At 38.9% G+C, this 14,502-nt stretch overlaps 1 protein-coding gene across 7 annotated transcripts in view; it reads right to left on the bottom strand.

The window, feature by feature from the left end:
• FARS2 (phenylalanyl-tRNA synthetase 2, mitochondrial) overlaps nt 1–14,502 on the bottom strand; it is a 233,022-nt gene that overhangs the window by 71,234 nt on the left and 147,286 nt on the right. For all 7 annotated transcript variants that reach the window (XM_041475377.1, XM_041475375.1, XM_041475374.1 and 4 more), the window contains one exon: nt 5,680–5,831. In XM_041475377.1, the coding sequence (XP_041331311.1) occupies nt 5,680–5,831 (152 nt within the window). The remainder of the gene's footprint in view (nt 1–5,679; nt 5,832–14,502) is intronic.

Genomic DNA, 14,502 nt, shown 5'->3' with positions numbered 1-14,502 from the left:
AAAAAAAAAAAAAAACCAAAAAAAAACCAAAAAACCAAAACAGAGCTGGAGAACATTTTTCATGAACTGAAAACCAATTCTCTGCTAGCTACTGTCAAAAGCAGCTTCTGGGTTGTTTTTCTCTGCAGAGAAGCTGCTGCTGGGACTTTGCCAGTTCAGCAGTTAAAGGTAATCTCAAAGAATCCCTCAGCAAATTGTAAACTGCTCAGACTGAAGAACAACATGGTGTTTGGGGACTGACTTGATTGTTTTAATTTGCGTAATACTAGCAGCAAGCAGCACTTAAGAATTATTCTACTTAATTCACCTCTTCCAGAAGCAAGACAAAACCAAGCCAGCGTTAATTTATTTAAAAAATGTTATAGTCTGACATTCATGAATTTCATGGGACCAAAAGGAGGAAAAAAAAAAAAAAAAAAAAAAAACAAAAAAAAAAACCAAAAACCAAAAAACCAAAAGAGAGCTGGAGAACATTTTTCATGAATTGAAAACCAATTCTCTGCTAGCTACTGTCAAAAGCAGCTTCTGGGTTGTTTTTCTCTGCAGAGAAGCTGCTGCTGGGACTTTGCCAGTTCAGCAGTTAAAGGTAATCTCAAAGAATCCCTCAGCAAATTGTAAACTGCTCAGACTGAAGAACAACATGGTGTTTGGGGACTGACTTGATTGTTTTAATTTGCGTAATACTAGCAGCAAGCAGCACTTAAGAATTATTCTACTTAATTCACCTCTTCCAGAAGCAAGACAAAACCAAGCCAGCTTTAATGAATAAACCAGACCTAAAAGTATTTGATTTTATCTTCATGTAGATAAGAAAAGTTCAAAATCTGGCACCTGGTGGAAAGTGACTTTCTTACATTGTATTTTCTATATACTAACAAGGAGCTAGGGGCATGCATTGACAAAATACAGCAGTCAATAGGATCTGACTCTTTGCTGTCAGATCTCTTCCTTTTGCTGTTTGGAAAAGAGGAGACACAGGTTGTCTGAGTACTCCCAAAATCTCTAAAGATGGTTCCACAGTGCACCTACCTTCCTCCTTCACAGCAGCCAATACATTTCCTCTCACTTCATTTAACAGACTGTGACAAATGTGCAGATCTCACCCCAGAAGTGTGCAAGTAATTGACTCAAAGGGAAGAATAAATCCTTTCTTACCTATTCCCCACTTATATTTTTAACAGCACAGCCGTCAAAACACAGCAAATCAATTTTTCCTCCTTACTGTCTCCACTTTGCCTTTTCAGAATATTTTTAGTTGCTCTGATTAAAAATTTACCTCTTAAGTACACTAAGGACACAGTGCATGTCTTGATTACAATTTTGTAAAACTTTTTCAGTCTACCTATGTATCTTCCTTGCAAAGGAAGATGTGGAACCATATCTTTCCTTACTTCCCTTTTCTTTCTAACAAAACGGAAATATTAATAACTAACTTTGAAAGACCAATAGGAAAATAACCTCACAGCAAAATGCAGAAAACACATTTTCAGAATGAAGATGTGAGGCCATCATATCATGGGATCACACAAGATACCTTACACAAGAGAAACATGGCATGCTAAACTGAAAAACACACTTGCAGGTATTGTCCAAAGCAAAGACAAACAACCTCAGCATTTCTGTATTCTGTCTTTGGTGCTGCATTTTAGGGGACAAATTCTCACCCCTGGACTCTTATCTCTCTCTGTCCTCTTCATCAGAGACAACGTGGGTCACAAATACCTTGTGCCACTTCTATCACATATTCTGCCATGTATGATTTACTTGGTCCAGATATGCTTTAATTACCATTCCTGAAATTCTGCATGTGTGCAGCCACAGTACTTATCTGAATGTTACCAAAACATAAAACTGTATGAATGAAGGAATGTAAATCCCTCTTCCTGGGATTCTCCGCATTGATCTGCTTATTCATAGCAGGCAGACACCTTTCTACCTTTTGACTGCCATTTAGCCACCCTTTCTTTTTTGAAATCTGTTTCCTATCCAAAACTGGAGAAGTCTTGACTACTGAAAAAGAGATTACTTTCTGATTTAATTTCTGAAGGTCATTCATATTGATTAGGCAGCTTAGACAAGTTGAGTAGTAGCAGGTGTAAACTTAAAGATATGGACAATAAAACAACCATTGCAAAAAGTAAGGGAAACACCCACCACAGTTTCACTCAGTTTCCTTGGCACTTAGAAAAGTCACAACTTTTCCCTCACATATGCTGGCTGATTCTTAATATACCTGAGTAACAGGTGTGTTAGAGTCATGTTTTGCATTATTCATCTTGAATGAAGTTAAACCCCGACTGTGTGACATTACTCAGTTTACCTCAGTGCTGTGTTTTGATTTTGCTCAGTTAAGTTTACCTAAGACACGTTTAGGCTGGAACAGTTCTTAATTACTCCAGCACAGAAACTTGGCATTCTCCTAAACTTGTGCTTTTCAGCAATGAGACTCCTTTCTGCTTATCTTTAAATTGCCTGCGCTTCCCTAAAAGTTGTCTCAATATTATTACCTTACAAAGCATGTAATCAAGATTTACTTGATTTCAGCAATCTCTTCCTTGCTTAAACAGTTACTTGTCCCATGCTTTTTCCTGCCCGCACTTTCCTTTTCCCTGTAGAGATTTCCCTGTAGAGTAATACATTTTCACTGCTAATACACACCATAACTGCAATGTACTGCAGAATGGGTATCAGTCCAAAGACCAGTGAAATACTGAAAGGTTTCTGAACCACAGAAAAGGCAACTACACAGCATTACACAGGCAGCCTCTATAAAGGATTTTAATTTAAAGACCTCTTTTTGTGTTATAAATTAGTTTTATTTGTATAACATTTTCTATTTTCAGATCTTTATAGTCCAATAACTAAGAAAAGCAGTTTAAGAAGGAAAATAAGACTACCGAATGTCCTAATTCCTCATGAAACTGGTGTTCTTAAAGGATTTTAAAAATCTGAATTTTAAATTCTATTAGTGATTAAATACAAGCATGAACTTAATAGGCTGCTTGTAAGTAACTAACATTCAAAACAGCAGCACTACAATTTTTCCAGTCTTAGACACTTTTCTCCCATCCTCCACAGCAGATTCACTAAAAATTCAAGATAATGGTTACAACTACCTAGATCTGTAACATACAGATCCATAGCAACGCTGAGGATCTCTTATGTTAATTTCTGTGCCCAGAGGCTTTTCTGCAGCACTGAATTAAAGAAGCCACTGTATCATTCCCATAACAAGATGATTATCTAGGAATTAAGACTAAGTAGAAAACTCTTTTCAAAACGTCAGTCTTCCAAGGCCTTTAAAAATCAAAGAAAATTGCTTATGTGGCTTATATCATCAGTTCTCAAAAGTCACATATCTGCACACATCCTGTTGTAAGAAGAAAGGGTAAAGTAACCATTATGTTTTAGTCTTCATTTATGATTCCTTGTTAGTGCAGTAGATAATCTCCTTGGAATTACTGATTTTTAACGGGACATTTGAAAATATTTCTTTTATTGTTGTTGCAGGTGAAAAAAAACAAGAGGACTACAACATCACTTACCAACAATCCATTAGTGTCACCTCTCAAATTCTTCAGATGTAAAGGTGAGAAATTTTTCCTCCTTATAGGGTCAAAACATATTTGGATGTCTGCTGAGTGAGGTTTAAATGGTTTAGAGAACAAAACTAGTAAAGGTCCTAAATCTGTATGACAATCGTCTGTGACCAATCAACCTTCCCATTTATTTGCAGAAGTCACAGAGGGAACCAGAGGTGTATTCCTTGAGGAGGAACAACTGTCATCCCTGGAATATATTCTGGATGAGTCAAAGCATATCAAAGGAGAAAACATACACAGTAGGAAACCAGAGTAGTGAATCCTGTCCCTACCTCACCACTCTACTAGTATGGAAGACAATACTCAGCAAAGAAGAGAAGCATAAGCTGTGAGTTGAGCCGTGGCTGATGCAGTGCTGCTGGCAGGCTGTCACAGCATATGCGGATTTCCCCAGTAAGATGCTGAGAGTAATCACAGAATAATACTGCCACTGTTTGAGGAAGGAGGGAACAAGATTTCTCCAAACTTCCAGACTTGGAAGATCTGCTTGCACTACACATAGGGTTTTCCCCTAGGAGATGATGGAACAATGAAGATAATTGCTGGTTTGGTATCACTGAGGAGAATGTAGACAAAAAGTGGCAATGAGCACTGAGGTGTTACACATACAGTAAACTTTTGGCATGAATGAATGGAAGGACCAGTTCCAGAATGGGGTTCCACAACTCAGTTTTTACCAAAAAATGTTGATTGTACTGTATCAGAACCATCATGATAGAAGACAGCAGGATCTGTGTGCAGAGCCTTCAATGTCTATGTACTTGTGCTGATATTATGGTGCACTCCAAGTGACAGTAAGAAGTTATCCATACCTGCAATAAACTTGCTTCTCAATTTCCCTGAAAGATATACTCTGTTCTTTACAATGAAAAGTACTCATTATCTTATCCTAACCTGTATTTGTCTTCTGCACACACCATCTTGAGTAAGATCCTTTTGCATGATTTGCATGTGAGAAAGACTCAAGAATTAATGACTCAAAGCTTTAAGATGCCCACACAAATTTCATTTCCATTTCTGTTTCTTTACGCAGCACAAACAGTATCATATAACACTACACAAAAAGGGTAAAAAGGAAAAAAACCCTCAAAAAATAAAAATCCACTGAAAGGCCATGAAAACTAGGCTATAGAATAATCTATTCATCTGGCCTGCATCACATATCAAATTCAAAAGAACAACAGAGTTAAATACCTGGATGTAGAAAGCAGAAAATAAAAATATCTATAGGTGTTGGAGAACAACATGAAGTATTTTCCTGATATCTTCAAAAAAGGTTTATTATCTTCCTTCCTACAGCACTTTAAAAAGTCTCAAGACAAATTATTTTAAACCTTAGTCTTAGAAAGCTAGATAGCCAGCAGCTTTTCTACTTCTTGATTTGGAAACAGCAAATTGAAAAACAGTACATATGTAATAGCTGATACTTCTCTGCTTTTGAGGCAACTGTTATTACCAGTTGGACAAATGCCCTGTGCACTCCCTGGTCATGTCAGTGCCGCAATACCCATATGGTGTTCTGAAACCTGAGAGATTGTTCAACAGCATATAAATAAGTGTCAGAAAGAAATGAACAAGGTCTTTCTTTTTTTTTTCCTCCCAGTTGAACACCAACAATAGCATTCTGCAACAAACCATTATTAGCACTGACATTATAGTAAAGGTCTACTAGTGTGTCAGGACTAGAAGAAGAGAGGAAGAGAATAAGGTAACAAATTTCATTCACTTAGCAAAGAGCAGGACTAGAATGTCAGACACGCTACAGACAGGAGTGTCACGCACTGCCAGATGTATTGAGGAAGGCAGCTGTTCACTGTTGCTGCCAAAACCTGAGCACAAAGCATTGGGGTAGTCTGAATACCACAAGCTCAGTACTAGTGGAAAACTGAAAAATTGGTAGTATTTCTTTTAAGTAAAAAGTATTTCTTTTTTTTTGCTGCAGGAAAGTTTTGGAGCTAAAAAATGAAATGTGCAAATATTGAAAGAATCAAGAGAACTTCTTGGTATACAGAACTAAAATATTCACAAAATATTTACATTATAACCACAGGAAAAAGGTGTTAAAATTTTCACTTACTTTGGATGGGCAAATTCATCTAGTAGGACAACCTTTTCAATCAAGTCTCCACCAATGGTTCGAACCAAATCATAGAAATCATTCTGAGAGTAGGTCTCAGAAGGCAGCCAGAAGGAAATGTCATTGATCAAAGGCGGATATCGGCTGAGTGGCTAAAAGAAATTTAAAAACATACCTTTATACGTGGTTGAACTTGATAATTATATCTACAACTGTTCTGAATTTACATAACACACAAAGTACAGAGTTTAGAGGCTTTTTGAAATGGTCTTTGAAGGGCAAACTGACCTCATAAACAACTGAGACAGAAGATTTTATACTAGGAAACGTCTTTTAAAGATCCCATCATAACAACTTTGGTTTATTCATTCATTCATAAGAAAAATCTTGGTTTTGTTTGCTAAAATCAGAGTTTATGACCCTGAACACACTTTTGCAACAGATCTGCTTAGAAGGAAGAAATAATGTCATGTAGTTTTTCACTGGTAAAATTGTATTTTTAAAAGCATTTTCCAGACTTTTTGCAGATTCAAAACTTCTTGTCACATTCAGGTATAAAACTTATATGCATTTTATAGGATTCTTATATTACACAACATATCTATTATTTTTACTGTCAAATTTTTAACAAAGTCTTATAAATAGGCACCTTCTTATTAAAATGTTTTAATAAGAAACACACTTAGGCTTAAAAGGAGGGATCAGTTCACTTTCTGGTGGCTTTTGTAGACATCCAAACATCTACAATAACACAAAAGGTATGGCTGTTAACACAGTTATTCACTCCACAAGTACCACAACAGGCTTTTAAACACAAAGGGGAACTTTTGCTGCACACAAAGAGTGGGCAGACAGTGTAACTTGTTATTTGTAAAAATGGGAAGAGAAAAAGAAATGAAAGCAGATAATTAACTTTTCAGTTTTGATGAAAACTTCCCAGGACTCTGTGAGTTTCAGATCTCACCTTTGGTGAGACATTTCGCCCTTTGAAGAACAGAAAATGGTAACATTCTCCTTTCATGACCTCTAGGTCACACAGTATCTTACTTCTACCTTGCATTCATTCCCTGCAGTTGAAAAAAGTACTTTTGCACAAGACTGTTGGAGTCTGCAGGAGAAAACATCTATTTTATTATTTTCTTTATATGTACAAGAGATTCCATGTGTACACCTTGGTCTATACAATATAATATCTCACTCAAAAATGTATTCCATGGCTGGGAATGTTTTATGACGGAGCAATGGAAACTTAAGTGAGTACCTGCTAAAGCAATCAACCTGTTAATAAGGCAAGTTTACAGCATTCTGATTTACTCAAATACTGTTCTGTAAAGTGCAAACTAGTCAATAAATATCTGATAAGGAATACAGTGCAAGTTTTAAATTAATAACGCCACCAGCAAATGAAATTGTGAATCGCAAATGATTATTGAACTTGTTAAAGGAATAAACTTGTCAAATGAATTCATATCCTGTACATCAAATTTAAAAAAGGAAACTTGCACAACAAATCCATTGCAAAAAAGCTTTTCATAAAGCAGTAATGAATAAAATGCAAATGTCTCTGCTACACAAAAGTCACAGCTGCAAATGCTGGACATGCTCCTTGGACAACAACCTGATACATGTGTTAGTGCAAATAAAGTTATAATCCTGCAGTAGACCCCTATATTCTCACCTCATTCCTATCTACTACTTTATTTGCCACTGCTGTAGTTCAGGAATATACTGAACACCCTTCAAAGCTTGGTGAGACTAACACAAAACCCACTGAACTCACAATTCAAGACATTTAATCATTCAACCAGAAGATGTGGCTCATGAGCCTTGGCATGATGAAGGCACCTGCTTTCATTCACACAGGTAGCTTTGGCAAGAAGTAATTGTCTTCACAGGGGCTAGCATGGGGCTGTGTTTTGGATTTGTGTTGAACACTGGGTTGGTAACACAGAGATGCTTTTGTTATTGCTGGGTGGTATTTGCACAGAGCCAAAACCTTTTCTGCTTTCTGTACTGCCACACTGGCAAGAAAGCTGGGAAATTTGGGAGGAGACACAGCTGGGACAGGTGACCCCAAGTGATCAAAGGGATATTCCAGACCATATGACATGCTGCTCAGTATATAAGGTGGGAAGAAGAAGAGGGAAGGGGGGAATATGTGGAGTGATGGTGTTTGTTTTCCCAGGCAGCCATCACATGTGATGGGGTCCTGCTCCCCTGGAGATGACCTGCCCATGGGAAGCAGGGAATTAATATATTGCATGTGCAGCTTTTTCTCTGTGGTGTCACTAGTGTGGATACAGAATTGTTGTCATTTCATGTGTGTATGCTTGTGTGTGTTACAAAGACTGGAAGGACAAATGCTCTAAAACATAATATAAGCATAACTTTTTATTATTAGCTACTAACCTTTTCTCAGAGCTTTCTAATACAGAAAAATCTTTTATGGTAAAAGGCAAGGCAATAATCCCATATTATATTGTCCCTTCACCACCTGGCTGCAGTCAATATCATTGCAGTAAGTCTTATATCAACACTAAAGTTAGTATAAGGATAAAATTCCTAGTTCTCAAATGCATCGATCTGTTTGTTGTAGAGCTCCATGAGTCACATAATAGTTTATTAGCTACACCTAAAATGTGAATAGGCTTCTAAAGAGTCTCCAATTGGCAGGCCAAAATGAAGTTCCTAAATTTGTATTCAGGCACTCCAGCAAATACATACTGTGGTCCAACAGACTGCTTCACCATTCTTTGATCCTTTCTAAACTCTCCCGCTCTTTAAAAGCAGACTGGTCCAAAGTCCATTGACTTTGGTCCTTTTTCAAGTTCAAGGCAAATGCCAACCCTAGAGACCGTTTTGTTATGAATTTACAGACATTTCAAAGGCTCCCCTTGAGAGAAATGTGTTCTTCCCACTAAATCTTCTACTCTGCTGTCGCCTCCAGCCACCACTTCCAGTTACATTCTCATGGCTCAGGAGTCCTGCAGCACAATGCTTGGAGAAGCTACTATAAAGGGATATTCCAGACCATATGACATGCTGCTCAGTATATAAGGTGGGAAGAAGAAGAGGGAAGGGGGGAATATGTGGAGTGATGGTGTTTGTTTTCCCAGGCAGCCATCACATGTGATGGGGTCCTGCTCCCCTGGAGATGACCTGCCCATGGGAAGCAGGGAATTAATATATTGCATGTGCAGCTTTTTCTCTCTGGTGTCACTAGTGTGGATACAGAATTGTTGTCATTTCATGTGTGTATGCTTGTGTGTGTTACAAAGACTGGAAGGACAAATGCTCTAAAACATAATATAAGCATAACTTTTTATTATTAGCTACTAACCTTTTCTCAGAGCTTTGTAATACAGAAAAATCTTTTATGGTAAAAGGCAAGGCAATAATCCCATATTATATTGTCCCTTCACCACCTGGCTGCAGTCAATATCATTGCAGTAAGTCTTATATCAACACTAAAGTTAGTATAAGGATAAAATTCCTAGTTCTCAAATGCATCGATCTGTTTGTTGTAGAGCTCCATGAGTCACATAATAGTTTATTAGCTACACCTAAAATGTGAATAGGCTTCTAAAGAGTCTCCAATTGGCAGGCCAAAATGAAGTTCCTAAATTTGTATTCAGGCACTCCAGCAAATACATACTGTGGTCCAACAGACTGCTTCACCATTCTTTGATCCTTTCTAAACTCTCCTGCTCTTTAAAAGCAGACTGGTCCAAAGTCCATTGACTTTGGTCCTTTTTCAAGTTCAAGGCAAATGCCAACCCTAGAGACCGTTTTGTTATGAATTTACAGACATTTCAAAGGCTCCCCTTGAGAGAAATGTGTTCTTCCCACTAAATCTTCTACTCTGCTGTTTCCTCCAGCCACCACTTCCAGCTACATTCTCATGGCTCAGGAGTCCAGCAGCACAATGCTTGGAGAAGCTACTAGGACACATCTGGTTCTGCAGGCTGGGTGTTGGCTGAACCCCAGCACACTACCAGAGCCTGGAAGCCCTGCTGTTCCTGCTTCCATGCCCTGATTGCCCCCTTAGGTTTTTGAGGAACTGAAAAGAGGTTTAGGAAATGACAGAACTGATCCTACTGTGGAGGCTGCTGCAGGGCACTGGCCAAGTGTCAGTAAGCACTGCTGATGCACAGACATCCCTGCACCCCTCCTTTTGGTTCCATCAAAGTTTTGGCACCACAGTGCTACTTTAAATGTTCTGTTCACTTTCTGTTTCAAACACTTCAGGGCACTATCACTGACATTTTTCAACAGCCCCAGAAAACAAATGCTTTCCCAGAAATTACACTATCTATAGGACTCCACTGAACTCATCTTGTAGGAAATATTGGACATAATGACATCACATTTTTCAATCACCCAAAGTGAAAGCATTTAGGAGTGTTGAATTACTATAATTTCTCTAAATAATAAAATGGAAGTTTATGATGATCCACCCTCAATGATATATGTTTACTAGTCATTAATCAAAGTTCTTTCTCTGGCTAATAAATAACCCAAGTATTTCCTAAAACTGCAAGCTTTTACCTCTCAGGATGCTAACTTTAGTACAGAAATGGGTAGTTGGGACACCAGCGCTATAACCTGCTCTGCCAGCCTGCCTTGCTTATGCCTACATGTGCCTGAGGAGCACCATTTTAGTGCACCACTAAAAACACAGGGCTGTTAGTCTTTCATAGGGGTTGGTGATAGCTCAGGGCATTGCTCATCTCTGCCTCTGTGCTCTGCCTTTCTGTCTGAGATTACTGCCCCTCCAGCAGCTGATAAAACAAACATGTGCCTGTTCCTTCACCACTGCAGATCACAGCCTGCTGTAGCCAGCTGAAAATTGTCCCTCTGATTGGTTTATGTTAATATGTGCGGGATGAAGAATTGCAGCTGCTCGAGTTATTGGGAGACAGCTCTCTTAAGCAGCAACAGGATCCATGAGAACCCATTTGCCAGCATAAAATAGCAAATACATGGGCTCTGTGTATGTTGCCACACCAGGGCACTACTGGAATCAAGTGGTCACCATAAGAGTGGTGTCTGTTCATCCACACATGGCAGAGGATCATTAGCTGGATCCAGATACCTCACAGCTGTAAGGGAGAGAAACCTCCTTTCTGAGAGCAGAACCTCCCAAGCTGCAGTAAAAACAGCTGGCAATAATGCACAGCCAGTGCCAGTGAATAACCCACACAAGGCCATGAAGTGGCTTTAGCCCAGAGTCCCAAAAAATAGGATGGACACTAGCACTTTCCACAAATATTTGCCATTAGGAAAAAAAGCCACTTTTCCCCAGATGCAGTAACCATGGGTAAAACATGGCAAGGGGACAGGAGAAGTTTTGTGCTGTGGCTGCTCATTCCATTCCTTCCCTGCTGCCAGGTGCCGATGGGACAAAACAAAGGAGTGACACAGAGGAAAAAGCTGTACTTGTATTTTTACAGTGGTGACACAAATGCAAGGTTAATGACGACACGTACCACAAACTGGGTTAGCAATTCCACAGCAGCCAGGCTATTAAAAAGTCAGCCATGCTTTACTGCCATCACCAGCCTAAGTCAGAAAAATATGAGACTTAGCAGCATCGTGGCTGCTAAGCTTTAACAGTCCTGCCTTGCTCATGTTTTGGAGAAATATCTACATAAACTATACAGTTTTAATGCAACATCATATTCTCATCAAAATGAAAACTACAGTCCTGTAATAACTGAGCCTTTCTTAATATATTCCATGGTGAAACTATATTAATTCAGTGTTATCATAGGAAATTTAAACACGTAACAGGCATGAAATTAAAATTTGCAAATTTACAGCAGTAACTTAACCCCCATGCACATAATGAAATTTCCTGTATTAGTGCGTGTGAGTCTAGATTTACACTTCCGTATTTATGACCAGTGTAGACAAATTACAGTTGCTACAGGGAACATAACTTTGAATTTCTTGGCTACCGTGGCTTAAAATTTAGTCATAATGTTCCCCATTATTAAAAGTTTTCTATCCTCCTTACCAAATTTATTTTTTCCTTAGACACATATAATAAGTTCTATATATTCACACATACACACACACACATATACACATTTTAATGTGTAAACACACACACACATCTTAAAAGAAGAAAATGTAAATTTCAACAGACAACTACCATAAAGTCTGATAAGCAGATATAAAATATGTTCTGGAATTAAGCTCTTAAAACTAAAGCTAATGGACTAGTCTGGGACTAGTCTGGGACCAATGCACTGCTCTGTCCTCCTGCAGGGAGTGGCAGAAGCATGTTAGCTTCCACTGATGCTCTGAGCTTTTCGGTGAATGAACACAGAAGTATGATCAGCCCTTTTTAGACACCAATCTGCTCACCACAACAGAATTCTTAACTTTGAAAAGTTCACATACAGGTACAGGGAACACCATATGTTCATGGGAACATGAAGTGCTCCATGGATTTCAGGCACTCTGCTTGAACATGGACCATTCTGAGTGGAGGAAGTTTTCTTTGTACATGGAGATATTCAAGAACGATCTGGATGCAATCCTGTCCCATGTGCTCTGGGACAACAGTGTTTGAGCAGGGAGGTTGGACAGACAACCTGCTGGGATGCCTTCCAACCTGACTCATCCTGTGATTCTGACATCCTACATCCAGGTTGAAAAGGGAGGTTTCCTGGAGTACAGACTTGTCTTCCTAGCTAAGTCTCAGCCTTCAATGTGAGATGACACAAAGCTGTGGACCAGGTCCCTCCCTGCTGTGTCGCACATGTCACCGTGAGAGCTCTGTCCCCTTGCCACCTAAACAGTGTCCTAGAGGGTCATGTTGGAGATAACTATGTCTTTCTTGAGCCCCATTCCAGGTTCCCTGAAGGTGCAAAACAAGAAAGAGTTTAATTGCTTATATTCTGCCTAAGCAGTCACCAGGTAGCTCTCCATAGCATCCCACTTAGTCACCTTTTTCAATGCCTGTCAAGCACCTTTCCTCAGGTAAACCCCATTAAGACACAAAATAAATGCACACACGTGTGCACATGCACAGGAGCAAGTGCAACCTTTCTTGCATGCTAAACGTTACAGCTCATATAGAGGAACCTGCTGGACAAAGGAAAGTCAATATCTAATATGACATCGAAAAAACTAAGATCTGTAACAGCCAGTGAAGAGATTAAACGTTGTTGATAAGCTCCACCTTTTCCAAGCAGCAGACAAAATGCACAAGAGGACTGGTGCTGTGGCAGAATGAATGAGTAGAATGCTTGCCTTTACATACGTTCACCCAAAAGTAATCCTGATTACTAAGCCTCTGTAGCCCCACTGGAAAGGGACACTGTGATCTTACAACATTTTATTAAAATGCAGTAACTTCATTTTAAAGTCAAACTTGTTTAAATTTGTACTGAAAAAGATGTCAAATTTAAAGTCACAATATACCTCTCTGAGTGCAAATATGCGTTTTTAACTGGCCTGTGGTCAGAAAGCCAAGAAATAAGGCTTGGCTTTTCAGAAGATTTCCAGACACAAAAGAGCACTTGTATTGCCACTGAAAGGGTTATGATTCTAAATGATTAGTAAGAAATTGAAAACAAAAGTCAGGGAAGACATAAAGAAGATAAAAGTATTGACCTAATCCTATTAAAAGCAAGGATGTTACAGTGTACACAGCAGAGATATTCCCAGATACCTGTTCCCTTGGGCATTTAGATATGCCTTGCTTCTTGTGATCTGATTATAAAAACCACCAAAGGATAAATATAAATTACTCCTAAATACCAGTGATGAACTCCATGCTCTATGTTTAATGAGGCAAAAATGATGTCTCATTTCCACAGAACAAAGTAGGACTCACAGGGAGAATCACCAAAAGGGATGGCCCTCTACTACTCACTCCCACATCACAGCTCTTTACAAACCCCTTTTGAAAGTATCAGGGTGAAGAAGCAATTAGCCTGACGTTTTCCTTCAGCAGTTCTATGCCCACTGTGGAAAAAAATGCATTTTCCTCATGCTTCTTTCCCAGGCTCCTAGCTGATGGCCTACCAAGCTCGTTGGTTTCACGGTGCTCATCTTCCCTCACAGATGTATCACTGCAAAAAACCAAGAAATGCTTTTTCTGTTATCGCTTTTCCATTTGAGCAGTTGCTACCATAGAACTCATGTCAGACCACATGGAAGTGATGGGACAATCCTTACTCTGTTGTGATGTCTTTGACAGAAAACAAGCAAGCTGCTATCCTGGTGAAGGAATCCAATGATTTGGAATGACCAAAATGGTAAAGTGGATTCTCACACCAAACTTAGTAATTAACACTTATGACTGCCTTTTGCACAGACTGTCTATATTCTGCCTGTCCTTCCTATCCAAATATCCCACACTACAGGCAAAATCACTGACAAGGGTAAAAAGAAGACGCAAAGCTCAGAAAACAAACTGTCAACGAATAAAAAAACAGATGTGTCCTGCACTTCTCTAAAAATACCTGCCGTGCCTGCAAGGAACAGGTAATAAGCTGGTATAAGTCAGCAGAAACCCAACTTCTCAGAAGGCACTAAGAATTTTCTCTTCAGCAGTGCTGAGCACCTGCAGTTCCTGCAGAAGGCTTTGGTTGCTCAGGCACTTGGTGTTTGCCATACTCAGAAGTCAGGTTTCCTTCTTTCTGATGGTTTGGCTTGTATGATTTTTCTCATTATGCTTAATAATAATGCTGAGATAAATAGCTCTATGGAGCAAAATACTGTACCCATCATATAAAAGAGTTATATCTAAATAAACAATGCAAGTATTTGGAAAGAGTCTGCAGCAATATGAAGATGTATTTCTCC

The sequence above is a fragment of the Pyrgilauda ruficollis genome, unplaced genomic scaffold (assembly GCF_017590135.1).
Source record: "Pyrgilauda ruficollis isolate IOZ18807 unplaced genomic scaffold, ASM1759013v1 scaffold35, whole genome shotgun sequence".
NCBI lineage: Eukaryota > Metazoa > Chordata > Aves > Passeriformes > Passeridae > Pyrgilauda > Pyrgilauda ruficollis.
This window is presented reverse-complemented; position numbering and strand designations above follow the sequence as displayed.